The following is a 24,494-nucleotide window of genomic DNA, read 5'->3' on the forward strand; positions in this document are numbered from 1 at the left end:
CATTGACACAACTCAGGGAATTGCCACAGCCGTTCATCCATGACATGAATGTTGTTCACTGTCTAAGTTGTGGACATAGATTGAGCAATCTTAGCTGCGGACAAAGACAACAAGCACGAGCATCTTGTTCGCGACAAATAATCCATTGTCCACCACCTTTGTCCTTGAACAGCAAAAACGAGCATGGCGCTTAGGGCGAAGGTATAAATATCGGCCGCCGCTCCAAAATACCACAAACGTTTCCCATTCTCTTTCTCAAAAACAACCACGACGACAGCCGTTCCTTGAATCTCTGACAGCACTGCCCAATATCGCTTTTACCCATTACTGCATTGTTATCAGCCACGTTCAAGGAACAAACAGCAGCAGACAAACACTCACACCCCCTTTCCACCATCCAGAGCCATGTTCCAGTTCCTTGCCTCGGCCATTTTGTGCTGTGTCTCCCTCTGCCTCCTCCTGTGGTGGATTTGGGTGCTGCTCACATTCTGCGTGGTCATGACTCTCCTTGGCCTGGGCACGGTGCTGGTCCTAATCATGAACCCGCCGATTTTTCTCGTGTTCCTTGCCGTCGTCTTTGTGATCAATTACCGTTATCCGTCTTTGTTTATGGACAATGAGCAGACAGCGGACGTCTGCCACAGCGACGAGTGTGACTGTTGCAACATGTAAGACGTAGTGCAAATGCTGGCCATTTGTTGATGTATTCCGGGCGGGTGTTTGTCACCTGCAAGAGCTTCCTATAAATAAATTTTTGTTCTTTCACAACGATCAATGTTCCCAATACAAGCCTGTCCACAATGTGTGATTCTCGTAACCCCCCCCTTGTTCTCTCCATCTACGCCGCGGCCTGCAGCGACTGCAGGAACGCTGGGCTCTCGTAGCCCTCGCGCACCTTGGCGACGGGCGTCAGGTACCCCTCGTCGCCCCCCGCCGCCAGCTGCCGCACGTACGCCTGGGCCACACGCAGCCACTGGGCGCGCTCGGCCGCGCTCGCGCCGCGGCCTTCCCAGACCCACACCTCGCGGCCGGCGTCGTCCCACAAGAAGACGTCGCGGCCGTCAAAGTCGCGCAGCGACGCGGCGCCGTCGCGCACGAGGTCAAACGAGAGCTGGCCCGAGGCGTCGCTGAGGCGCCACAGCGTTTGGGGCCGCGGGCGCTGGTGCGATGGGACGCCGTCGCGCGGCGGCGCCCGCGTCGAGGCCACCGGCCGGTCGGACCGGAACGACGTCGCCGCACGGGCGCTCGACTCGAGGCTGCCGCCGCCCTGTGCCTCCTGTGCGAGGAGACGGAGCACCACGCCGGCCCGGCCCTCGTCCTGGGCGAGCACCTGCACGCCGCCCGTGTGCGCGGGCGTCAGCAGGTCCTGGGCGACCTCGGCGGCCTTGGCCTTTTCCATGGGGCTGCAGCGGCGGCCCTGCCACACGTAGAGGGCGTCGCTGCCGGCGGCGTCGAGGACAAAGACGTCGTCGTCGTCGAGGCTGGTCGGCTGCGCGGGCACCTCGTGCACGACAATGCCGCCGTCGGTGCGGGCGCCCGGCTGCTTGAAGACGCGCAGCAGCATCGTCTTCTTGGAGGCAGCGGCCGCGGCCGCGGCCTCAGCAGGTCCCTCGACGTGGGTGAAGCCCGTGGCCACGCCGCCGCGGCGGATGGTCAGGCGCTGCGGGAAGAGCGCCAGGAAGGCGGCGGACGGGCTCGCCTGCAGCTCGCGGTGCTGCGTGGCGGCGCCGTGCAGAAACTCGTCGAGCTCGACCGTCTTGTACGCGGCGGTGCCGGCCTCGTCCTGGGACGTGTAGCTGCCGAGCCAGAAGAAGATTTCGTGGCCGAGCGCAGGGGCGCGCGTGTCGCGGCCGACTTTGTACGAGTGCAGCACAATGTAGCTGTCGCCGTCGTAGAAGAGACCGACGCCGTGCGCGGGCACCGGCACCACCTGGAAGTCCTCGATGCGCCAGACAAAGAGGCCCGGCTGCACGCCGACGACGCCGTTGTTCCAGGCGGGCTCCGTGGCGGCCGAGGCGTACTTGACGCGGTGGTCAATGTCGGAGCCAATCAGCTCGACGTTGCTGTCCTTGATGTCGTACTCCTTGGCGTGCACGAGGCCATTGTGGGGGGCCATGGCGAGCAATGAGATGGGTGGTGATTGCTCAGGAGCTGCGATTGTGGTTGTGATGGTTGTGATGGTTGTGATGTTGTGATCTGGGGCGATGCTTTAAAGGTGCGAGATCTTGTTCCTGGTGCCTGATGCTAAAAAAGGGGTCCTGATCGTTCAGCTTGGGGCAGCCCCGCGCTGTCTGGCCCTGTTGGGACCTGTTGCGTCATACCGGACCCACTCACTTACAGCGACGAATGAGGCAGGCACGTTGCGAGGCCAATGGCTCTTGCTGTTACTGAGATTCTGGGTAGATTTATCACATTTAAATTATGGCAGCTCTGCCTGGAAAAGAAGTGTATATAAATACAAAAGGATTCGCGCAGGAGACAATTTAGATTTGTAGGCAATCGTGTACTTGTGAAATTGAACGCGAGAAGAAAAGTAAAATGGGGCATAAAGACGATGAGTTTCGAGTGCTTTAGCGAGAAACGCTCACACAGCCAGCTTTTGAGGAGGAATGCCATCCAGATCTCCAGATCATTAGATCATTGCATTGCACCCCGAACCAATTGTGCGCTATTCTCCATGTTGACTGACCGCCTGTTCTTGGGCTGAGGACTGTCCGTATCGACAGTCGATGATGTCTTCTAAAGACACCACTTACAAAGTGCCCGGAGGAGCCTCGCAGAGGAGACCAAGAGTGGCCTGTTCTGTTAGAAAAGAAGTAACGAAATATAGGTGCGAAAGACAAAACGAGGCACGTGAACAATATCAGAAGGAAATGATAGAAAGACATACAATGGGAACGGTGCAGCACTCGGGCGAGCCGCCGACCAAAGCACAGGCCTCTTTGAAGTCGAGAGCGGATGTCGGGGTGCGAGGGACTATTCTTGTCAGTCATGTGTTCTCGTTTTGTTTTGCCTCGTTCTGGTTTGCCTCCCTCGTTTCGTACCAGGCTTGCAATCGAGGCTCAGGACGTCGAGGATATCAACCGTGCAGCACTGCGGGTAGGAGCCAATGAGGCCAGATGGGCAAGCCTCGTAGATGGCAATGCTGCCGCCGTTGCCGCCGCTGCCACCGTTGCCGCCGCTGCCACCGTTGCCGCCGCTGCCACCGTTGCCGTCGCTGCCGTCGCTGCCGTCGCGGCCGTCGCGGCCGTCGCCGCCATTGTCACTGCCCGAGCCGTCGCCCGAGGACCCGGCATAGGGGACGGCAATGGCCGTGGCAAAGAGGGCGGCAAGAGCGAGGGCGTGGAGCTTCATGTTGATGAGTGGAAGTAGGGTGGATGTGAATGGAGTAGGGTATAAGTAGATGAATGGAGGATAGACTGAATATGCTGAGCGGATGGAGGCTGGAAGGTTGATGAGGAGAAGTAAAACGGTGAAAGGAGAGAGAGCGACAAGAGCGGACTTTATACTTGGGGATGTGGAAGGAAGACACCAACAAGTCTCGTCCTGGGAAGAAGCTTGTGACGAGTAAACAGAGAATGCTGACATTGAACAACCGTCTTGTCTCTGGCGATTGTCCTCGGTGATTTGTTTGTCAACTGTCTCGACGAGAGCGGCAATTCATTCCACACGGACATTTGTACTACCGCAGAACACTTGTTCTCCCTCTCAATGTCTCTCATTCACCGACTGTGTGGGTGGAAGATCCAGGGATGTGGGAGGTGTGCAACACAGCGAGAGCTGGCGACGAGCAAAGTTGAAACCTGCAAAGGATGCATTGACTTCCGCACCTACCTTAGATCTTGACCTTGTATCCAATGCCAATGTAGGACGAGAGAAAGCGTTGAGGAACGTCGGCTACAACTACGGGCGGCATAAGTAAAGGCGTGTTGACGAAGACGACGACCAGGACGAGCCGAGGCCAGAGCTGCCATCATCAGACTGAGGCAATTACATGGTTGCTGCGAGGGAGATGATGCTGACTTTTGCTGCGAGGGAGATGATGCCGACTTGGCCAGTACGACAATCGCGTCGCCTTACATATCTGCCTGTTTCACTTTGTATTCTTTTCATCTTTTGCATCTCCCTTGGACTTTGGACTCATATTTCACTCTACACCACTCTCTTTCTGTGCGTGCCGATGAACCATTACCCACCGTGCGACTGAAACGGAGGCTTTGTTTCTTTTGCAAACACATAATTTCCCCAGTGGCGCATATCCACAAGAACGCAAAACGTGGCAAGCGCCCGAGATGTACAGAAGCAGACGGGCCGAGTGGTAAAGCGGCAACTAAAATGAACAATAACAACAGCAGCGATGAAACAAATATCACATACCTACAATACCACCGAAATATCCCCAGTTTGTTTCTCTCGTCCCGTACCGTGGTGCCACCGAGATGGTGTATATCCAATCTCCGCCGGATGAGTGTGGGCTAGCAGAGTTATCCACTTTGTCTTGCCACGAGGTGTGTGTGGACGGTCGTCCAGGTCGGCGACTGCTCCGGCTCACAGCCCGGGCTCAACCTGGTCACTCGTTTACGATGGCCGACATGTCCTAGACGCCCTCAATCTCAAGCCATCTACAATTGTGGGCATTATGGATGCAAAAGGGCAAACATTGGCGAGTCATGCTCGGATGCTGTATGCGTATGCATCGAACCTGGCCCACGGCCATGGCTTGACTCGATCTGCTGCAGGATACACACCAAAGCACAAAGAACCACTAGATCGGGATATGGTACGGCTGCATAATGCACGCGGAAGTGCACAGACGCAGTTCTGAAGATCCTGCATGCTCACGCAGGCTGGCATGTCCCAGTGGCGAGTCATGTCCGTGTGTCCACTGTTCGTCTTATTCCTGTGTCACCCACGCCCTCGTCCTGTTCCTCGGATGCTATGGATCGTCGTACTCTGTATTGATTGGATTCTTCTTCGCTGCACTCCGTGCTGGAATGTCATTGCGCCTCGTGCTCACCCGTTCCCGCTTTGTGTGACTGACGAGAGACGGTGAGACGGGTGAAAATGAGGTGGGAATGAAGCGCAGTGGGACAAAAGAGGGGCCAATCTTCTGTATCAAGCTGCTGGAGAATTAATGCACGCACGGGGAACTCTAAAAAGGGAGGCACCAACTTGAATGTGTCTCACGTTCTTGTGGCACCCATGCTCGTTTTCTTGTTTGGCATCGATTTTGACGATCTTGGTGGCCTATCCCAAGTGCAAAGTCCCAAAAACCTCCACGGTATCTGATAGAAACAAACACGCCGTTGTCGTCATCAATATCGTCTTGCTCATTATATTCCGTGCCAGTCCCTTACATCTTCGCACTCGCACCTGCGCCCACCAGCTGTAGACACGGGGGTTTGATGGCATTGAGCCTGGCACGCCCGGTCAGTCAGACCCATACCATGCATCAGCTCCTCGCGCAGAATGGTCCGCATCCGCTCGACACCACGCTGCCCACCGCAGGCGAGCCCTCACAGCGCTGGCCGGCCCACGCACACTGTAACACTCTCGCCGGCGCCATCGGTCCAGTACTCGCGAGTGATCCTGTCGACACGGGCGAGCGTAATGCGCTCAAGATCGGCGAGCGTTTGTATGGGATCGGGGGTGGAAGGGGGTGCGGTGTGGCGGGGATTAGGGGGGGGAATGTCGAAGGAACAAAAAAAAGAAAAAGAAAAAGAAAAAGAAAAAGAAAAAGAAAAAGAAAAAGAAAAAGAAAAAGAAAAAGAAAAAGAAAAAGAAGAAACATTTCAACTCCCGTTTTCTCAAGACGCAAAAATAAAACTAACGTTGCCCAGACGCGGGATCGAACCGCGGACCTCCTGCTTACTAGGCAGGCGCAGCTACCACTGTGCTACCCGGGCGTTTCGCTAGTGGGAGAAACCGCTGCTAGTTAGGTCTCAAATAGGAGAGTGTCGACGTTGGCGTCCTCACACTTGCAAGTTGAGTTTGAGTTATGTTGATGACCACAGCCTCATACGATCATACTTGGCTTGCCATCGTGATTCATCAGTCTTTATCAAACCACCGTTCCGAGCAGTCGGGTCCGAAATGAAAGAATGCGGAGAAATAAAGTAACCGTGCAGACGCGGGACAAAGAAAAGAAAAGACGGCAGAGCTCAGACGCTTTAACCCGCGTTATTTTACGGCGCATTATGTTGTACTGCTGTACATTTAACAGAACCGGGCCGCCGCCGTTTTGTGGGATGAACGGGGTGAATGGGGTGATTTATGAAGTGAGTACTCCTTGCGCCACAGACGGAAAAGAGTCGACAAAGGATGCCACATGGAATTTATTTCAGACGGCGATCGACCGATGGCTGTGTTATCTCGTGGGCATCCTTTGCATCTGCCGTCTGCCACCAGTGTCCTTTTGCAAAGCTCCACAGTGTAACTGCTTGTCGGAGGGATCGACAGGAGTTTTTGCCGGCGAGAAGGCGGCCAAAGCGTCGTGGGTTGCGTAACATGCGCTCTGAGAGTTACGATGAGGGGTCAGGGTAAGAATGGTTACGATTGTCAACTTCTTCAGCGGATCTACCCGTGCTCATGTCTCGTCGTAGTCACAGCATTGAACGAAAAGAGTTGATTTCGTTATTTCGCTGGGTATGTGCAGATGCAATATGGCTCCTCCCGTCAGGAGACAGTGTATTTGATGAAGGAGAAGCATGACTATGAGGGCTCTGATGTATTTGTATAACCATCTTTTCGTCCAAAACAAATTAGGAAAATGACAAAAGAAAGTAAACCAAAAAAAGGCACAAATTCAACCGCTAGCAGATTGGAGAAATCAAATAAATTCGTGAGGAGGTGAGGGGCAAAGGAAGAAGAATGGAAGAAAGGAAGGACAGAGAAGGTAAAAAAATGCTTCGCATTTTCTTACTGTTCGACTTCCTTAATAGTTGTGTCCCACGTCAAACTTCTCCTCGTGCTTCTTCTTGAGACTCTCAAACTCCTCGTCGTACGGCATCGAGTCCCGGTTGCGCCGCCGCGACACACGCCGCCGGAACATCATAATGCCCAGGCCGGCCAGCGCCACGCCGACAATGGGCGCCGTAATGGCCAGGGCCATGGCGGGCTTGCTCATGCCGCCGCCCGAGGACGTGCTGTCGGACGCGAGGCCCAGTGTCGGGGTGGACGCGGCGGCGATGGCCGACATGGGGAGCTGGGTCGCGGCGGTCTCGGCGGTCCCGGCGGTCCCGGACAGGGTCGGTGTCGTCGTCGTCGTGGCGACAACCAGAGTGGTGGTGCCTGCGTTGCTCGAGGGGGCGACAGACACGGTGACGACGGCGTTGCTCGTAATGAAGGAGGTCGTCGTCGACGTGGGCGTGGCAGAAGGGCTATGGTTGTCAGCAAAAGGCACACAGGCTTCTACGTTGCGGCGAGAGGCGGTCAAGGCCTGGCCTACCTTGTCGTCGGCGTCACAACAATGGCGCCGCCGTTGGTAGTCGGCAGGGCAGCCGTGTCGGACGTGGACGTCGTTGCCGCGGCAGTCGGAGCAGCAGCGGTGCTAGTAGTCGACGTCGTCGCAGCCGCGCCGCCTTTGGCGGTATCATTGTTGTTGTTATTGGCGTTGCCGTTGTTGTTGGCGTTACCGTTGTCATTGCCGTTTCCGTTGCCGTTGGCGCTACCGTTACCGCTGTTGTTGTTGTTGTTGTTGTTGGTGTTGCCGTCGCCCTTTCCATTGCTGTTATCCTTGGAGCCGCTGCCGTTGTTGCTGTTGCCGGTGTCGGACGTATCGTCGCCGCCGCTGGCTGAGTTGCCCGTGACGCCAGAGTCAGTGCCCGAAGAGCCCGATGCAGCAGTCGTCGCCGGGGCCGCTGCGGTCGCCGTTGTTTGTTGCTCGGCCGTTGTCGTCGCTGCCGCAGCAGTTGTCGTAGCGGCTTCGGTCTCGGTTGGCGCTGCCGTCGCAGCGCTGGTCGTCGGTGCAGCCACTGAAGCCTCGGCAGCCGCTGCTGAACTCGTCGGTGCAGTTGAATCGCCAGGCAAGAGGCCCGAGACGAGAGCGCCGGCGCCGGCACCCAAGTCGCCGAGCGTGCCCGCCACGCCGCCGAGAAGATCACGTAGAACATACATTATGAGGACATGTAAAAACGAGTAACGAAATAAGACAGCAACGAATAAGCGGAGAGGTGAACAACGAGAGTGAAAAATGAAGTAACAGAAAAAACAAAAACGAAAAATAAAATTAAAAGAAAACAGTGGAAGGTCAAAAGGCGTATGAAAAAAGTCTACCAGAGATGACGAGAAGGGAAGAGAGGACAAGAAGAAGAGAAGATGTTGACCGGCAACCTGTTTTCAAAAAAACAGCTGTTTAGACGGTTCGTATCATGTCGATAGTCGGGTAAATGATCAAAAGACGAGAAAGAAAGGAGGGAGAGAGGGAGAAGGGGGGAGGGGAGAAGAGACGAGACGAGATGTGCAGAGTGTCGAGACTGCGAGCACCGCCTATTTCAATAAAGTGTGCACACAAACAACGTGCATACCACAAAAGTGCATAGACGACAGGACGGAGTAAGTCGTACACAGACACTCAAAAACAGGGCATCTACAGGAAGGTCGTCTCGGCTCTCCTCGAAACAGACCAGGGTCGCTCAGGGTTCGGCCAGGTGCTTTCCACGGCTCTGGGGTGGAGGCCGACCATGACCAGGAGGCCAGGAGGAGAGGCCAGGAGGCCAGGAGGCCAGGAGGAGAGGCCAGGAGGCCAGGAGGCCAGGAGATGTACAGAAATGTGCAGGCGGCTGCCTCACCTGGCTATTTTGGGCAGGTTGGCTGACAGGTTCAAAACTTGACTACGAACAGCATTCGATTACGATGCATCAGTGACGATGACGACAGGGTTTGTGTAGGTCGTGGTTTGTTACAGCGTCGGTAGCATTTGAGTCTGTTGGTACTCCTGTTGGTAAATGTGCATTTGCCTACGAACGACGCACGCATGTTTACTTTCCTTACTATTTCTGCTCAGTACGAGCTCTTACTTGTTCTTTCTCTCTTTATTGTCCCAATTTCCCTGTTTCTATCTCAATTGCAATTCTTTGCTCTTCTGTTATATCTTTATGATTTCTAGATGCTATAACTCCCCTTTTCCCTGCGTCGTCGACAGTTTGAGAAAATGCCATCTGGGCACGAAAGCGCAGAGAAAAGCCGGCTACACCAATCGCAAGCACCCAAAGAAGACCGCCCTCTGTCTCGTTGCATCCTGATTTGACGTCGTACTGGAGCCCGCGCGTCGTGGGTGTCAGAGGCGGCGCAGACACAACTTTGGTTGAATGGTGTTTGATCGACTGCCAATGCGAATGCGCTAAATACATAAATACATACAAAAAAGAGGCATTGAAGCAGATCGACAGGGGACAAAATAGACAACGACGGACCCGAGAAAGGCGCGAAAGGAGTCGGAAACGCCATTTTCCTGGTTGCAGTGTGGGCTTCGGGGTCCTGTTGAGGCTCTGAAACGGCTTGAAACCCTCAAGACGATCCCCAGGCCAGGACCTGACCCCTGTCTGTAAGGCGGCCACCTTTCTTGGCGACAGACGCAAAGGAGCGACAATAAGTAGTGCAAAGGGACTAATATTCAGTAAAGCGACATGAAATAGCAAAATGAGATTCATCGACGTGCATTCGGATTTGTTGACTTTGCTGTCGATTGTTGTTTATTGTTATTGTTTATTATTCATTTTGCTGCAGATTGTCGGGTATTTGAACCGCTGTTCTCTAGTACCCGTTCATCGTCCCTTGACGTTGTTACCTTTGAATACTCTTTCACATGTCTACTCTTTCACACGTCTACTCTTTCACACGTCCCGCGTATAATTCGCACCGAGCACATCATGCTGTTCTTCACGCGTCAATATTCGTCAACAACACAAGTTCCCGGCCTGCAAGCCTGCCCCTAGTAAAATCAAACCTGCCAAGTATTTCAAGCATCGCCAGTTAACAAATGCCGTGTTTCTGCTCCAAGTGAAGAGGTTGCGTCTAAGGGAACTATCAGGTACCAGCTTCTCTCAGCCCGTCTCTCCCCTGCCAGTCAGAGCGCTATCCGAGGGCATCGGTAGCGAGGTCGAGGTTTGCCAAGTTTAGACACCTTTGGCGGACCTTTCGCGTCGGTCATTGCTATTCGTGGAAGTGCAGTTGCACCGCGAGAAGACATGATTTATGCATTTTCAGAGGGCATAAACCGTTCCACCTTTCGAGCGTGCAGTGTCGACCTTGAAAAGGGAACCCTTCGTCATACTAGTTTCACAACGTTGGTAGTACCAATAGTCGCATTACCAGTCGCTGCCTTGACTTGCTAGGCTGTCTTGAGATAATCCTCGGATAAATATTCATGAAATTGTTTCAACAGAGGAAGCTGAGTAGCTGCGTAGGCTCGCTTCACAATGTGCTATTTCGAGATGCCACAGAACTGCTGTTGCTCGAAATTGTATTTGTGCTTGGAATAGAGTAAAAATAAAATCATCGAGATTAACGTGGATTTTGTGGACATTTATAGCAAGAGAAATACACGAGTCAGTGTTCAAACGTAATAAAACAGAAAAATTACAGCACTTGACAAAACAAACACTTCCCAGTTAGAATCCCTATAATCACAAAAAGTACAATGAAAAAGAAGAAGACGAGAACAAAAGTAATAAATAAAACCAAGATAAGCAGTCTCCAAAATAAGACAACAATGAAAACAGGCGGTAAACAGTACCATCTATTGAGACCGGAATTGAGCCCAACATTGCTTACTCCTACTTCTCGCAAAATGAACATCGTGACTGCCAAACTCTTCAACTAACGTCCTCTTGTTTTCAACGACTGTGATGACGACTACTGGTGCTGCAGTTTTGGTCACAATTGACGCTCACTGAAAGGTGGGGACTACTGTCACTGGCGAGCAGTGAGATGCCGTCTTTACCGGGGGTCATCACAGCTCTGCGCCGTCTTGGGGTCGATGCCATTACAAGCGGACGCTCTGACCTGACTCGACGGGAAATTAGGCGCGGGACGCACTGCACATCGTGCTGCTTTGCGACGCGGTTCTGTATTTCAACATCTCTTGTTTGTGATCGAATCGCCCAACGCGCACAATTGAACACGGTCGACTTCACACCCGCCTCCTTTGCTTCACGACGGTCCATATTTGTATTGGCCCGACTGGTGGGGCTCCGCAGTCATGGTTGACGCCGTGCCTGCATCCGTTTTCTCGGCCCCCTTGTCCGCCGTGTCCGCCATGTCCGCCTTGTCTGCCTCGTCGTCCGCCCCCGCGTCCACATCCGCCTTCTTTGCCGTCCCCGCGACCGTCACGGCCGGCGTGCCCAGCACGGCCACCATTGCAGCCGGCACTCTGCGTGGTTCCGGCCACGGAGACACCAGCGCCGTGCGCGCCCTGGAAGTGTTTCTGGCCGTCGTCGGCCGCGACACCACGTCCTTGTCGAACGCGACGTCCGAGTGTACGTAACAGGGTCGAGAGCATGGCCCATGCCTTTGACACGTTTCTGCTGCGTCAATTCCTGACATGACATAGGCTATCTCACACAAAGTACGCCCCTCTGCGACATCCCCGGCATCACCGTGTACGGCGACCGCATCCAGTTTGCCGACGTGCACGTGCCGTTTACGGTGCCGCCGTCGGTGGACGGCTCGGGCCGTCGCTTCGCCCTGCGCATGCAGGTGCTGCAGGCCGACGGCTCGGTCTACGGCGGCGCGTCGTCGTCGACGTCGTCGGCGCCGTCGTCGCCCGCGTTCGTCCTGGCCAACGCCACCGGCCGCAGCCAGCTGTTCTCGACCGTGTTCGCTCCGGGCGCGTACGTGCCGTGTGGCAGCCTGTCGTGCGTCGACAACTGCTTTTCGCGGCTGTTTGGCGAGTCGACCAACCTGACGAGCGAGAGCGCGAGCACGGCCGCCTGTGCGAATGCGTGCGCGGGCATCGAGGGCGTGGACGGTGTCGTGGCCATCCCGTCGGACTGGCTCGTGGTGGCGGCGTCCGCGTCGTCGGCGTCGGTGCCGCTGCAGGTGCTGAGCACAGTGCCTGCGGGTACGGCGACGGGGTGCTTTGTGTCTGGGACCGCATCGGCGTCAACGTCAGCGTCGGCGGGCACGTCGAAGAGCAGGTCACAGGGGGCTTGTGCGTTGTGGTCGCTTGTCGTCGCGGGAATGCTGTTGGCTTGTCATAGTTGAGTGTTCCACTCGGCCGTCGCCAATGCATGCCGTGCAGTCTGTAATATATCAATCGTAATGTATATGTTTTGTCGTTTTGTCATTTTGTCATTTTGTCATTTTATCATTGTATCTTTATCATCTTCTCCTTTGTCTATATACTCACGCCGTCCACAGTCTATATCACATTCTTCAGCGGCTGTCCGGCCCGGAACCGCCGCAGGTTGTCGGCAATCAGCGCCTCTGCGCCCTGCGGCCGGCCGCCCGCCGCGTGCGGCGACACCACCAGGTTCTTGGCCTTCCACAGCTCGCTCGCCGCGGGCAATGGCTCCGTCTCAAACACGTCCAGCGCCGCACCGCCCAGCCGGCCCTCGTTGAGCGCCTTTGCCAGAGCCGCCTCGTCGACGCTCGTGCCGCGGCCCACGTTGACAACCCACGCGTGCGCGGGCAGCAGCTTGATGCGCTCGGCGCTCAGCGCGTTGCGCGTCGCGTCGCTGCCGGGCAGGATCATCACGAGCGCGTCCGTCGTGGGGAGCACGGCCGGCAGCTGGTCCTCGCCGACGACCTCGATGCCGTCGCGCACGCCCGCCGAGCGCGCCACGCCCTTGACGTGCGCACCCAGCGCCACCAGCAGCGGCGTCAGCCGCTTGGCAATGTTGCCAAAGCCCCACACAACAACGTTGGCGTCGCGCAGCGTCGTGAACTTGCCGGCCGGGCGGTCGGGCTGCGCGCCGCCCAGGTGCCCGGCCACTTGCCCTGCAGCTGGTAGTCGCGCATCTCGTCGAAGCGGCGCGCCGCCACCAGCAGCAGGCCCAGCGTGTGCTCGGCGACGGTGTGGTCGTGCAGGCCCGACCCGGTCGTCACGGCAATCTTGGAGGCATCAAAGCCGGCGCTGAGCACGTCGTTGGGGCCGGCGGCCAGCGACTGGATCCAGCGCAGCTTGGTCAGGCGCTGGGCGCCGTCCTTCAAGTTGGCGGCCGTGTTGGTCCACGTCACGAGAATCTCGGCGTCGACATGCTCGTCGGGGAACGGCTTGGCGACGTCGTAGGGGTACAGCTCGACGGAGAAGCCCTCGAGGCTCTGCACGTCGAGCTTGAGGGAGGTGGGGTAGAGGAGCTTCATGGCGGCGGCAATGACTGTAGAAGAGAACGCTCTCGCTCCTGGAATTGTTCGTATTGCTGCAGGAGTGAAACTCGGACTGAAAAGGCGTCGGTAGAACGTCGCCGAAGAAATGGCCGGGGCGGAAGGGAATGCACGGAAAATGTTCGAAGTCCGGGGGACAAGGCGAGCTAGAAGCATGAGAATGGGGGGCGTCGTGTAATAAAACAGCAAGAAACAAAAGAAACCAAGAGAGAACGAGATGGGGTACCTGGATGGTGTCGTTATTTGAAGGAGACTCGTTCCAACTCTTTCGAATCGGAGCCAATCGAGCGATGCCGGACATTCGCCGTTGAGGAGGCAGTCGCGAAAGGCGGGGCAGGTGCAATTGGCCGGTGGTCCAGTGGTCCAGTTGGCGTGTTTGGCCCTTTCCCATTCTGGCGCTAGACGGGCTCTTTCCGCGAGGAGCTCTCTCTCTCGCGTCACTTCAGAGGAAGGCACGAGTCGAGCCACTGTAAGTCGTACTGGGTTGCCGTTGATTTGGGCGATTAATGCCTGGAGTGACATTTACTGCTTTGGGCCGGTTGCTTGTTCTACGAGATACAAATAGATCGGCCTTCGTCACCGCCGGCATCGTCTGGGTTGTGTCCTCCTAGGTGGTCAGTTCTGTGCAACTGTGAGCACGTCGCAAGTGCCTTCCTTGTGATGCGCCTGTGAGGCCTTTGCTCCTTCCGTACTTTTCTTCATCGGCCTTTGAACTGGCGGTGGCGGTCCGAAAAGGGCAAATTCACGATTGCCGCGTCGGGTAATTGTTCAGTTGCCGCGCTGGTTGGCCTTCCCCGCTAAATGACGTCGGCCGGTGCCGGCAGGAAGGGTGGAGAATTTGCCGTGTCTTTCTGCGCGTTTTGCAACGGCACTTTTCAAGACGACATCCAGTGTTCTGCAGTCCAGCTAATTTTCCACTTATGAGATGCGTCGGATTGTAAGGGCGCTGCAAACGATTTCCATATCGCATCGTGTCTCATTTTCCCTTTTCGTTTTTGTTTTGTTACTTTTATTAATTTATTTACGTCTTTTTTTTTTTTCCGGAATTCTGGTTTCTTCTTCCAAACACCAATTCGACCATCATTTCCGTTTCAGTGACCGGGGGAAGGTTACAGCCAGTATTTATGTGTACGACATACGTTACGCAATTATGCGAACCATCCCAATTCCTGCCCTGACCCGCAAGCCACGAGGCAGCCATGCACCGGCGACGTGACGATACGGCATAATGACGAACCGAACCAATATCCCAACGTCATATTCAAGACCCACGGCGGACCAATCCAAGCCAGAAATCCGCCGATCATGACCTTTTGAGCCGCGCGAGCCTGGCGACAACAGCCTCGTCTAGACACGGCTGGGTATTGGATTCGGCATGTCCCGTCAGCCGACGTCGTTTATTTTTATTAACATTAATACTCCCATTATTTTTTTCGTCCATCAGCCGCAGCCCTTGGCTGACAATAACACAACTGGCAGCTGCCGTTTATTGACCAGGACACCCGCAAGTCTCCAATTGCTTGACACCAACATCTGCACAACGCCTGCCACAACTGTATCAGTGCTAATCCCAAACGCCGGTGAATCATTCTCCTAGCGTCTAATGATTCAGTCCTCGTCTTGACTCGCTTATTGCCAGCCATGGTGCTTTATGCGTCGTGTACGAAACACCAACCAAGACGATAAAGGCAGCAAGCTCTTTGGCTCGTGTTCTACGTACAAAAGTCTAGTCAACAAATCCGAGTCGACAAGGCGGTACGATGATGCCAGCGCAACGCCGACATCTAGGACCGCGCCAGGAAGCCATGCACCTGCTTCACAAAGTAGTGCGTCAGCCCGGCCCGCCAGTCCTTGGTGTCGGCCACGTTTTTCTGCACCGCCGCGCTCTTGGCGTGCGTCTCCCAGAGGTACGCCTCGCTCTCGTACGCCTCCAACGTATACAGCTTGGCCGGCTCCGCCGCGCTGCGTGCCAGCGCGTACACCAGGGAGCCCGGCTCGTCCGCCCTGGTCGTCGCCGCCACGTCGGCCCAGTACGCCAGCGACTTGTCGGCCAGCGCGGCGTCCTTGTACGCGAGCGCGCCGACAACAATGTACGGGTCGGCGGCGGCCGCCACGCCCGCGGGCCGCGCAAAGAGGCCAAACTTGCCAGCGCCGTCGTCGACCACGTCGAGCGCGAGGACGGTGGGGGCGCCCTCCAGCACCGGCGCGGGCCCGCCCATCCACGCAATCATGTCCTTGACGAGGTCGATTTGCATGTGGGCGTCCAAGGCGCCCTGGTCGGCGTAGGTCTCGATCATGTAAATGGTCTTTTGGTCGGCCTCGTCGCGGGGCAGGCAGACGGCGTACGTGAGGACGCCGGGCTCGTGAGCCTTGGCGTAGGCCGACGTGGCGGCCAGCTTGGCAATGTACTGGAAAGGTGAGTGGTCTGTGACAAAAAAAATTACGTAGATATGGAAGACGAGACAACGTACCTCATCGCGAACCTTGCCGCCAACAGTGGGCAGGATGGCAAACACAAGCTTCGGCATGATGACGGTAAATGATTGTAAGTGTAGAAATTGTTTTGTGACGCATGCGAACAAGGACCATAGGGCCAAAAAGAACCAAAAAAAAGAGATTCAATCCCTCTAAGGGACAAGGACAGTCTTATACGGCCTTCTCAGAGATGAGAGAGGACAAACACAGCCAGAGGGGAGACGAGAGGAGCGGCCGAGTCTGGGGTAGACCAGGTCAAACTCCACCCAGTCCGTGGATTCGGGGATGTTTTGCCGGACACCACACCTCGCACAGTCTGCGCTTGATCATGTTCAGGCACAGCGTGTCTCTCTGAGCGGAGAATTGGAGAATTTGTGGGTTGCCCCGGCGTCCAACAAACACAAGCGCCAAGATACGTTGAGAGAGGCTTTCTCTTGCATTACAACGAAAGGCTTTTCAATTTGAACGACGAGATGCAGAGGACATGTTTCATTATCAGAGGGAGGTGAAAGAAAGGAAATAAGATAAAATATGACAAGAAAGCTAGCAATCTACGATTATGTACAAAGGTATCCAAGACGCTGAATTTCGTGTTAATGATCAAGGAGGCGCCGCCACAGACAAACAGACAAGTTACAGCTTCGAAATCGGCTTGTCCAGCGAGCATGGCCCTTCGCGCATCTGCTCCATCTGCTTGCGCAGGATCTTGCCCGTCGGGTTCTTGGGCAGCGCCGCAATCTGCCACACGCCGCCCCGCAGCTTCTTGTAGCCGCTGACCTGGCTGTCGATGCTCGCGTGGATGTCCTTGAGCGCTGCTTTGGCCGTGACCGGCGTCCGCGCCGCCTCCTCGGTCAGCACCACCCACGCCGTCGGCAGCTCCGTCAGCTGGCTCTCGTCCCACGTCGCCGCCACGCCGCCCTCGGACACGGCCGGGTGCGAGTTGATGTACGACTCGAGCTCGGCCGGCGACACCTGGAAGCCCTTGTACTTGATGAGCTCCTTGGTGCGGCCGACAATGCTGATGCGGCCCAGCGTGTCAATCTTGCACACGTCGCCCGTGTTGTACCAGCCGGGTGCCGGGAACGCCGAGCGCGTGGCGTCCGAGTTGAACAGGTAGCCGCGCGTAATGTTGGGTCCGCGCAGCCACAGCTCGCCGGCGCCGCCCTCGGGCACGTCCTCGTCGGTGCCCGGCTTCTTGAGGCAGGCCTCAATGCCGGGCAGCAGGTAGCCCACGACGCCGTCGGGCACGTCCTCCTTGAGCTTCTGGAAGGCCACGTAGCCCGCGGCCTCGGTCATGCCGTAGACCTGCACGAGCTTCCAGGGGGCCTTCTTGAGCAGCGGCTCCAGAACGTCCGGCTTGAAGTTGGCGCCGCCCACCGTCATGGTCTCGGCGTGCGAAAAGTCGTAGCGGTCGTAGATGTCGGAGCGCGCCAGCTGCAGCACGATACTGGGCGGGCCCTGGAAGGTGGTGGCCTTGCACGAGTCGACAATGGCGGCAAATTGGTCAAAGTCGTACTGGGGCATGGCGTGGTGGAACAGGCCCATGTAGGGCGCGTTGAAGAGCGGCATCGTGGTCATGCCAATGTGCGCCCACGGCGTGATGGCAACCGTGCGCACGCCTGCGTGGAACTGGTCCGGGTCGTGCTTGAACAGCTGCAGCACGTTGGCCACGTAGTTGCGGTGGGTCAACTCGACGCCCTTGGGCTTGCCCGTGGTGCCGGACGACAGGTGGATCGTGGCCACGCGCGACGACGTGTCCTTGTGGTGCGGGATGGGCAGGCGGTGGCCGACCGGCGCCAGGAAATCGCGGTCCAGGTGCATCAGACCGGGCCGGGGCGTGACGGCGGTCAGCACAATGGGCCGCGTGGCCCAAGGCGTGCCGGCGTCCTCAAGCGCGCGCTCGGCGATCCGGATGGCCCGGTTGACGGTGTCGAGAATGGCGCCGTAGGCGACAATGTAGGTCGGGCGGCTGACGGCGAGGCCGTGGCCGATCTCGGTGTCCTTCAGAGCCCAGTTGATGGGGGCCACGATACCGCCGGTCCACAGAATGGCGTGGAAGAGCTCGAGGAAGTCGACGCTGTTGGGCAGGATAATGGCCCACCGGGCCTGATCCTCGGGGACGAGGTTGTCGTGCAGGCCGCGCGCGAGACGGCCGGCCCGGTCACGCAGCTCGCCGAGGGATATGCTGCGGTTTGTCAGATTGTCGGCGGCGATCAGATGCGACTCGGGCAGCGGCCGCCCGGTTGTGTGGAGGAGCTCTGTGAGGTTGACATCGTAAGGGACGTCGATCGTCCCGGAGGAGTAGATGCGCATTGTGGCGATGGGAGACTGGTGCAGGGAGATGACAAAAGCGCAAGAGAACAAAGCAAAAGAGAACAAGAAAAAAGAAAAGAATCAAGCAAAAATCGACGATGCCAACAACCTAGATAAAAGGCAAAAGTAAAGCTGCACTTTCCGTCGCTCAAAAACAAGACAGTGATTCGACTTCTCTCGGCGTGATCATCAGACACGCACGCTCCAAAACTGGGAAAAAAAGTTCAAGAAAAAGGGCCAAAAGATGTAAAGACGATATCCAGGAAGATGGAGAGAATGCGTCCCAAAAAGGCGAACGTGAGTGCAACGGGAACTTCCAAAAAGTATGGCCCGATGGCGAGCTGCAATCCGAATTCGTCCCAAGTCTCGAGTCTCGATTTGTTGGAGACGTCACATAAGGAGGAGAAATGCCAGCAAAAAATAGTATCGAAAAAAGTCGACAAGGTCCAAGGCAAGCTCGGCAAGGCCAGGGTCGCCTCTGGTACACCCACATAAGCACGCTTGCGCAGCAGTTTCTGATCGAGAGGCAACACAATGACAGGACCCAAGCGACGGCGTGCTGGACCCCAATTGTGCGAAAATAGCAATTAAATTAAAAATAAAAACAAGAGCCAACCGGGGGGCTGAGATCCTCGTAACCCCGGTCTAGTCGGGGCGCTGACGACGATACGCTCCGTGGGTCGGCAGATACGGAGTATGAGCAGGGTATTTGGAGTATGCGATGAGCGGAAACAAGACACGCGTGGTGGATGTACACAAAGAGAGATGGACGGTGATGAGAAAGCCAAGATGAGGAGAGATTCCACAAAATGGAGACAAAGGGTCAAGTCAAAGGGGCCAAGTTCTTTCCCAAACGTGATGCCCACCCAGATGGCGCTATGGGAAGGCGCGAACGACGGGAAGCTAAAAAGAGGGAAACGACGGGGAAAGGCGTGGGCGCCGGCTGGGCAAGTGGCTACGACTGTATTTCGTACTTGCGCAAGACTTGTCCGTTTCCGAAGCATGCGCAGAGGGGAACTACTGTAGGCAGGCGCGAGTGGGTGGTTAGCATCGATGGTGGAAGGCGCCGGGGGGAAAAAGAGGGTGGAGAGGCGCGAGGGAAGTTGCGGCCGGCATCGACGCTCTGGGCAGGAGCGGCGGGTGGAGAGACGCCACACGGAGTCCATCTTCTGTTGGCAGGCATCTCGCAAAGGCTCGCACGTTGTTGGCAGCACGTTTTGCGAGCAGGCGAGGTCCTTACCTCCGCCGTCTCTCTCCGTCTCACCCACGCTGCCACGCACTAAATCAATTCCAGCGAATCCCGTAAGACAGATGCAGCAATAGTGATGTCGTATCGTTCTCCGCAGTGGGTAACAGAAGCGACGAAAGCAGGGGCCTCCTTCCGTAAAGAGGAGACAGCGAAAATGGGGAGAGAGAGGGAAGGTGCTGTGCCAGGGAGCAACAGCAGAATTAAAAACCAATCCAAGCAAGAGCTAGTGCTTAGCGCGGCAGGCAGCCCTGTCCGTACTGTGAGGGAGGGGCGGATAAACCTTTTCCTGGGTGATGATTCAGTTTGGGGAAAGAGCCCGTCCTGGGCAGCCGTTCTGGATACCATTTACGGACCCCAAATCGCCATCGTCTCCGCATCCATTTGCGCTGTCTTCCCGCCCTTGCATTTCGGTGGCTTGACGCTTTACGGACGGCAAGTCTGGCCTTGGCCTTGATGACTTTGCCCCGGAAAAGGGTCCCCCGAAAGCTGCTCATAAATAACCAAGGACCGGCGAATTGCGGCTAGGTCGCTGGCCAAGAGCCTTGAACCGTTCGTGTTAGTTGTAATTGTATAAGTGGGAGCAGTGATTCGATTGGCTTGTTAGAGGACAATTTGGTCAGTGCATTTCGATATCCAGATCCTCGGCACTGGGGCTCATTGGCAGCGATCTTGGGGGCAGCTATGGCAGTTGCCAGTGGTGTAGATGTGCCCTGTGCGCACCGTCCCCGTGGCAGACCCGTGGCCTCCCTGTCAGTCCATAAAGCTCATGCAGACCATGCTGCCCAAAGGTGTCTTCCTGTTCAACAGTTTCCTCTTTGGGGGTACAAGTCGTTGCTCAGAACAACTTCCTTCTCCCCGCTGGTGATGCAATCCGGTGATGCAAATTCGGCTTGGCAGGCCGGCCTCGCTCGTACTCGAATGCAATCCAAACGCAAAACCCATGGCACCCATACCGAGTCAGGTGGCCCTTGCAGAGCCCGGTCGCCGGCACGGGGGCGCCCGTGAATGCCGGGACAAGGCGATCTGGAGGTTGGTATAAACGATCCAGGAAACGTAGCTCTACATCCGTACACTCTACGGATATTCAGCACCTCGTCCTGCACACATAGCCCAAAATGAAACGCGCCATTCGTATTGTCAACTGCTCCGGCGCCATCGGCGACGGCGGCGCACTCCACCCGCAGGCCCTGGCCGGCCACGTCATTGAGTGCGGGCCCATGTCGACGGGCGGCAACTTTGCCGGCGTGGCCACTGTCGTTGACGTGCCCGCGAGGGATGCCGCCCTGTGCGCCGACAAGGCTGCCGTGCAGCCCGATTACGGGCCGACGGTCACCATGCCGGACTACAAGGGCACGGTCGTCTGCCCCTTTGGCGACCTCGCCTCTGCTCGGTCCAGTGACAAGGGAGGCAACGCCAACATTGGCGTCTGGATGCGCGACGACGCCGCCGACCCGTGGCTTCAGGCGTTCTCGACGAGCGAGCGTGCGCAGGCGCTGCTGGGCGACGACTGGCGGCCCGAGTACGCGATTGAACGCTGTGAGTTTCCCGAGCTGCGGGCCGTGCACATTTTGGTGCGCGGCCTGCTACGGGACGGCCTAAGCAGCAGCTGTATTGTCGACGGCTTCGGCAAGAGCGTCGGCGAATTATGCGGTTGCGTCACGTGGCCATACCGGTTGAGCTGGTGGCGGCCGAAGACGCACGGCGGACGGCGGCGTATACTGCGGTGGGGAGGACTTATGCTATAGAGGGTAGAAAGTGAGGAAGAGATAATGTATGTTGCGCTGCAAATCAAGAACAAAGTAAATAATCAGTAGTTATCGTGACTGATCGTTTCGCTTATGGCTGAAAGACTCTTAGGTGTTTAGTAGACCTGTAATGAACCCCTGGAGGACCCAAAAACATTTCTCAGTGGCAACTGCCTCGGTCATTGCCATGGGCGGCGGGCCTGGCCTTGCCAGACGCCAGGCCTAGTTCCGGTCTGTTAGCCCCTGTCGCTGTAGCGAGGTACCGTTACAGCGGCCTTCGGCGACATCGACGCCGATGTTCTAAACATTATTGTGTACTCCTCTTCCTCTTCCCTTTCTCTCACCTCCACGGCCGGTCCACCCTCACAATGTCTGACAAGCCCGTCAAGAACGCCTCTGGGCGCTACGACAACGTCGACTTCAGCAAGGCGGTTGGCTACAAGTACCCGGTCATCAAGTGCAGCTACAACCGCCGCGATGTCCTGCTCTTTGCCAACGCCATTGGCGTCCAGGCCGACGAGCTGCACTTTTTGTACGAGCTGCATCCCAAGTTCGCCGCGTTCCCGACGTTCCCCATCAACTTGGGCTTCAAGCAGACCGACCAGGACGTCTTTGACTTTGTCAAGAAGATGATCTCCGCGGACGTCCCTGGCGTGCCGCCCTTTGACGTCCAGAACTCGGTCGACGGCGAGCGCGGCATCGAGATTGTGCGCCCGCTGCCCGTGAGCTCCGACGGCCTGGACCTCGAGATCCACCAAACGGTCCTCGGCGTCTACGACAAGGGCGGCAACATGATTGCCGACAACGAGTACACGCTGCTCGACGCCAAGACGGGGACCGTGTACGTCAAGATGACGTCCATGGCCTTTGGCATCAAGCAGGGCGGCTACGGCGGCCCCCGCGGCCCGGCCAAGGTCCCCGTGACCATGCCCCAGAACCGCGGACCCGACGCCGTCGCGCGCTTCCAGACCACCAAGGAGACGGCCCTGCTCTACCGCCTCTGCGGCGACTACAACCCGCTGCACGCCGACGACGCGTTTGGCCGCGGCGGCGGCTTCAAGGGCGCCATCATGCAGGGCCTCGGCACGTGGAACATTGCCGCGCACGGCGTGCTGCGCGCGCTGGGCAACTCGGACCCGGCGCGCTTCAAGTCGTTTGGCGCCCGCTTCAAGAGCGTCGTCTACCCGGGCGACCAGCTGGAGACGCGCATGTGGGTGGTGGGCAGCGAGGGCGGCTACGACAACATTGCCTTTGAGACGGTCGTTGTCGAGGACGGCCGCGTGGCTCTGTCCAACGGCTACGCCAAGATCAAGCAGGAGAAGAGCCGGCTGTAAGCGAAGACAAGCTGGCAGAAGAAGAAGAAAAAGCAAAAATCATGTACATAGTACCGTTGCGACTAGATAGGACCATATGAATGCAGCGTATTGCGTTGGACAAGAAGCAAGATGAAATCAATGTAAGAGACGTCACGCAATACAATACGCAGAACAAAACAGGCTGTGGCATGCGGACAACGCGGCCTGTTGCAATGTTGAAGATGGTCTGTTATTCAGTCCCTGGCGGTCGATAACGAATCGATTACCGCATTAGGCAATTAGCTGTTGGGTGCTGCAAACCGGCAATAAATCACATGACACGTTGCCAACATCAGCATCAACAAAGCGGTGCCGGAGACAGCTGTCAACAGGGTCGGAACCGTAGAGTCCGATTGAAAAGACGACGAAATTCAGGAGATGATCTTTCAATGACATTTCAGCATCTTAGCAGATCATCCTTACCAGTAGCAGATCCGTAATAACAGCATCTACATACTGAATCGTACCACATCTGGCAATGCCCATACTATCCTCTAACGTCGAGACGTCAGCACCTTTCCCGCTCGCTATCGACCATCGAACTGACAAGCACCGAGTGTCCGTTGATGCTCTCCAAATCCCCAAAAGTAATCGAGAAAATGATTCATCACCGCGCGTGTATCGATTTCCCGCACCTGCCACTCAGTGGACTGGGCTAGTTGGCTTCGGGGCTTTTCCTAGGAAAGAAGCGACCTGGTCCACCAGAGACTCAGCGGGGTCAGAGAACAGGCTAGGTGGGTCTTGCCGGTTCACCTCCCATGGCTTGGGGATTGGGGTTCTTTCCTTCTGTCTTGCCGGTCTTGCTATTCTGGGTAACCTGTTCATCGTCCGCCGTTCTGTGCTCCTTCCCGCAGACGGCGCAATACAACCATAACCGACCCGCCAGCGCCCACACATCGCATCGTCACAAGCCGAGCGTCAATTGTGGTGGTTGTTCTTCCTTGCTCTACATCATTCCCACCCACGCCTTGTGCGCTCCTGGTTGACTTGACCAAAGCTGCCTTTTTCTTCTTTTTTTGTCTTGTCATTTCACTTCTTTACTTCCAAGATCGGGCTCGCGACATCAGCATCAGCATAGCATAGCATGCACGGCCCTCACGATCGAAACCTCTTTTCTTCTTACTCTTTCCATTTTCGCATACCATCGTCCTCTCTCAACGACCTCACCTCCTCACTCCCTCACCACCTCACACAATGGCGTCCTATCCCACAACCACGCCACCGCCGGCGACGCCCGTCTTCCTCAAGCTCTCCTTCCCAGCGCCCCGCGTCCTCCTCGTCCGCATGGACCGCCCGCGCGACCTCAACGCCATGCCGACCATTGGGCAGATCGAAATGAACGAGGTCTGGACGTGGTTCGACGACGAGCCCAACCTCAGCGTCGCCATCATCACCGGCACCGGCCGCGCTTTCTCGGCCGGCGCGGATCTCAAGGAGTGGAACCGCTCCATGGCCCCCGATGCCGACCCCAGCAAGCGCATGGGCAACGCCCCGGCCTTCAAGCCGCTGTCGCGCCGTCTCGGCAAGAAGCCCGTCATTGCGGCCGTCAACGGCCTGGCCATGGGCGGTGGCTGCGAGTTCATTGTCAACTGCGACCTGGTGGTCGCCGCCGACGACGCCTACTTTGCCCTGCCCGAGGTCAAGTGCGGCATTGCCGCCATTGGCGGCGCCCTGCCGCGCCTCCTCCGCACCGTCGGCCTGCAGCGCGCCACCGAAATGGCCCTGACGGGCCGCAACGTGTCGGCCCAGGAGATGCAGGCCTGGGGCGTCGTCAACAAGGTCGTGCCCAAGGACCAGGTCGTCGCCGAGGCCGTGCGCTACGCCGAGGCCATTGCCCAGCACAGCCCGGACGCCATCATCTGCTCGCGCGCGGGCATCCGCCAGGGCTGGGAGACGGCGCCCGTCGAGCGCGCCGTCGAGATTACCCTGGAGCGCGAGTTTGCCGAGCTGCAAAAGGGCGAGAACATCCTCGAGGGCCTGGCTGCCTTCAGCGAGAAGCGGGCGCCCCGGTGGAAGGCGAGCCGGCTGTAG

At 56.9% G+C, this 24,494-nt stretch overlaps 10 protein-coding genes and 1 non-coding gene across 11 annotated transcripts; 5 read left to right on the top strand and 6 right to left on the bottom strand.

Annotated features, from left to right (window-relative positions):
- Positions 1-405: 405 nt before the first annotated feature.
- On the top strand, positions 406-2,128 carry SPBR_00452 (uncharacterized protein; the record flags this gene model as incomplete). Its single annotated transcript, XM_040758771.1, has 2 exons — positions 406-633; positions 857-2,128. 2 exons carry the CDS (start codon positions 406-408, stop codon positions 2,126-2,128), a joined length of 1,500 nt encoding a protein of 499 aa, XP_040618818.1.
- A 624-nt stretch (positions 2,129-2,752) lies between these two features.
- On the bottom strand, positions 2,753-3,354 carry SPBR_01035 (uncharacterized protein; the record flags this gene model as incomplete). Its single annotated transcript, XM_040759354.1, has 3 exons — positions 2,753-2,797; positions 2,891-2,976; positions 3,045-3,354. The coding sequence occupies 3 exons, from the start codon at positions 3,352-3,354 to the stop codon at positions 2,753-2,755; spliced, it is 441 nt and encodes a 146-aa protein (XP_040618819.1).
- A 2,479-nt stretch (positions 3,355-5,833) lies between these two features.
- Positions 5,834-5,906, bottom strand: SPBR_09526. Its single transcript has one exon. It is a non-coding gene; the product is annotated as a tRNA-Thr (tRNA).
- A 1,028-nt stretch (positions 5,907-6,934) lies between these two features.
- On the bottom strand, positions 6,935-8,115 carry SPBR_00734 (uncharacterized protein; the record flags this gene model as incomplete). Its single annotated transcript, XM_040759053.1, has 2 exons — positions 6,935-7,379; positions 7,448-8,115. 2 exons carry the CDS (start codon positions 8,113-8,115, stop codon positions 6,935-6,937), a joined length of 1,113 nt encoding a protein of 370 aa, XP_040618820.1.
- Positions 8,116-11,257: 3,142 nt separating this feature from the next.
- On the top strand, positions 11,258-12,204 carry SPBR_09047 (uncharacterized protein; the record flags this gene model as incomplete). Its single annotated transcript, XM_040767173.1, has 2 exons — positions 11,258-11,477; positions 11,552-12,204. The coding sequence occupies 2 exons, from the start codon at positions 11,258-11,260 to the stop codon at positions 12,202-12,204; spliced, it is 873 nt and encodes a 290-aa protein (XP_040618821.1).
- A 157-nt stretch (positions 12,205-12,361) lies between these two features.
- On the bottom strand, positions 12,362-13,305 carry SPBR_00881 (uncharacterized protein; the record flags this gene model as incomplete). Its single annotated transcript, XM_040759200.1, has 2 exons — positions 12,362-12,907; positions 12,985-13,305. The coding sequence occupies 2 exons, from the start codon at positions 13,303-13,305 to the stop codon at positions 12,362-12,364; spliced, it is 867 nt and encodes a 288-aa protein (XP_040618822.1).
- A 1,805-nt stretch (positions 13,306-15,110) lies between these two features.
- On the bottom strand, positions 15,111-15,854 carry SPBR_00978 (uncharacterized protein; the record flags this gene model as incomplete). Its single annotated transcript, XM_040759297.1, has 2 exons — positions 15,111-15,734; positions 15,798-15,854. The coding sequence occupies 2 exons, from the start codon at positions 15,852-15,854 to the stop codon at positions 15,111-15,113; spliced, it is 681 nt and encodes a 226-aa protein (XP_040618823.1).
- Positions 15,855-16,434: 580 nt separating this feature from the next.
- Positions 16,435-18,114, bottom strand: SPBR_00476 (4-coumarate-CoA ligase; the record flags this gene model as incomplete). Its single annotated transcript, XM_040758795.1, has 1 exon — positions 16,435-18,114. One exon carries the CDS (start codon positions 18,112-18,114, stop codon positions 16,435-16,437), a length of 1,680 nt encoding a protein of 559 aa, XP_040618824.1.
- Positions 18,115-20,478: 2,364 nt separating this feature from the next.
- On the top strand, positions 20,479-21,108 carry SPBR_01024 (uncharacterized protein; the record flags this gene model as incomplete). Its single annotated transcript, XM_040759343.1, has 1 exon — positions 20,479-21,108. One exon carries the CDS (start codon positions 20,479-20,481, stop codon positions 21,106-21,108), a length of 630 nt encoding a protein of 209 aa, XP_040618825.1.
- Positions 21,109-21,476: 368 nt separating this feature from the next.
- SPBR_00865 (peroxisomal dehydratase) lies at positions 21,477-22,442 on the top strand (the record flags this gene model as incomplete). The annotated part of the gene is made up of 1 exon (XM_040759184.1): positions 21,477-22,442. The coding sequence occupies one exon, from the start codon at positions 21,477-21,479 to the stop codon at positions 22,440-22,442; it is 966 nt and encodes a 321-aa protein (XP_040618826.1).
- A 1,215-nt stretch (positions 22,443-23,657) lies between these two features.
- On the top strand, positions 23,658-24,494 carry SPBR_00934 (enoyl-CoA hydratase; the record flags this gene model as incomplete). The annotated part of the gene is made up of 1 exon (XM_040759253.1): positions 23,658-24,494. One exon carries the CDS (start codon positions 23,658-23,660, stop codon positions 24,492-24,494), a length of 837 nt encoding a protein of 278 aa, XP_040618827.1.

This window comes from Sporothrix brasiliensis (assembly GCF_000820605.1).
Source record: "Sporothrix brasiliensis 5110 chromosome Unknown Cont19, whole genome shotgun sequence".
Taxonomy (NCBI): Eukaryota; Fungi; Ascomycota; class Sordariomycetes; order Ophiostomatales; family Ophiostomataceae; genus Sporothrix; species Sporothrix brasiliensis.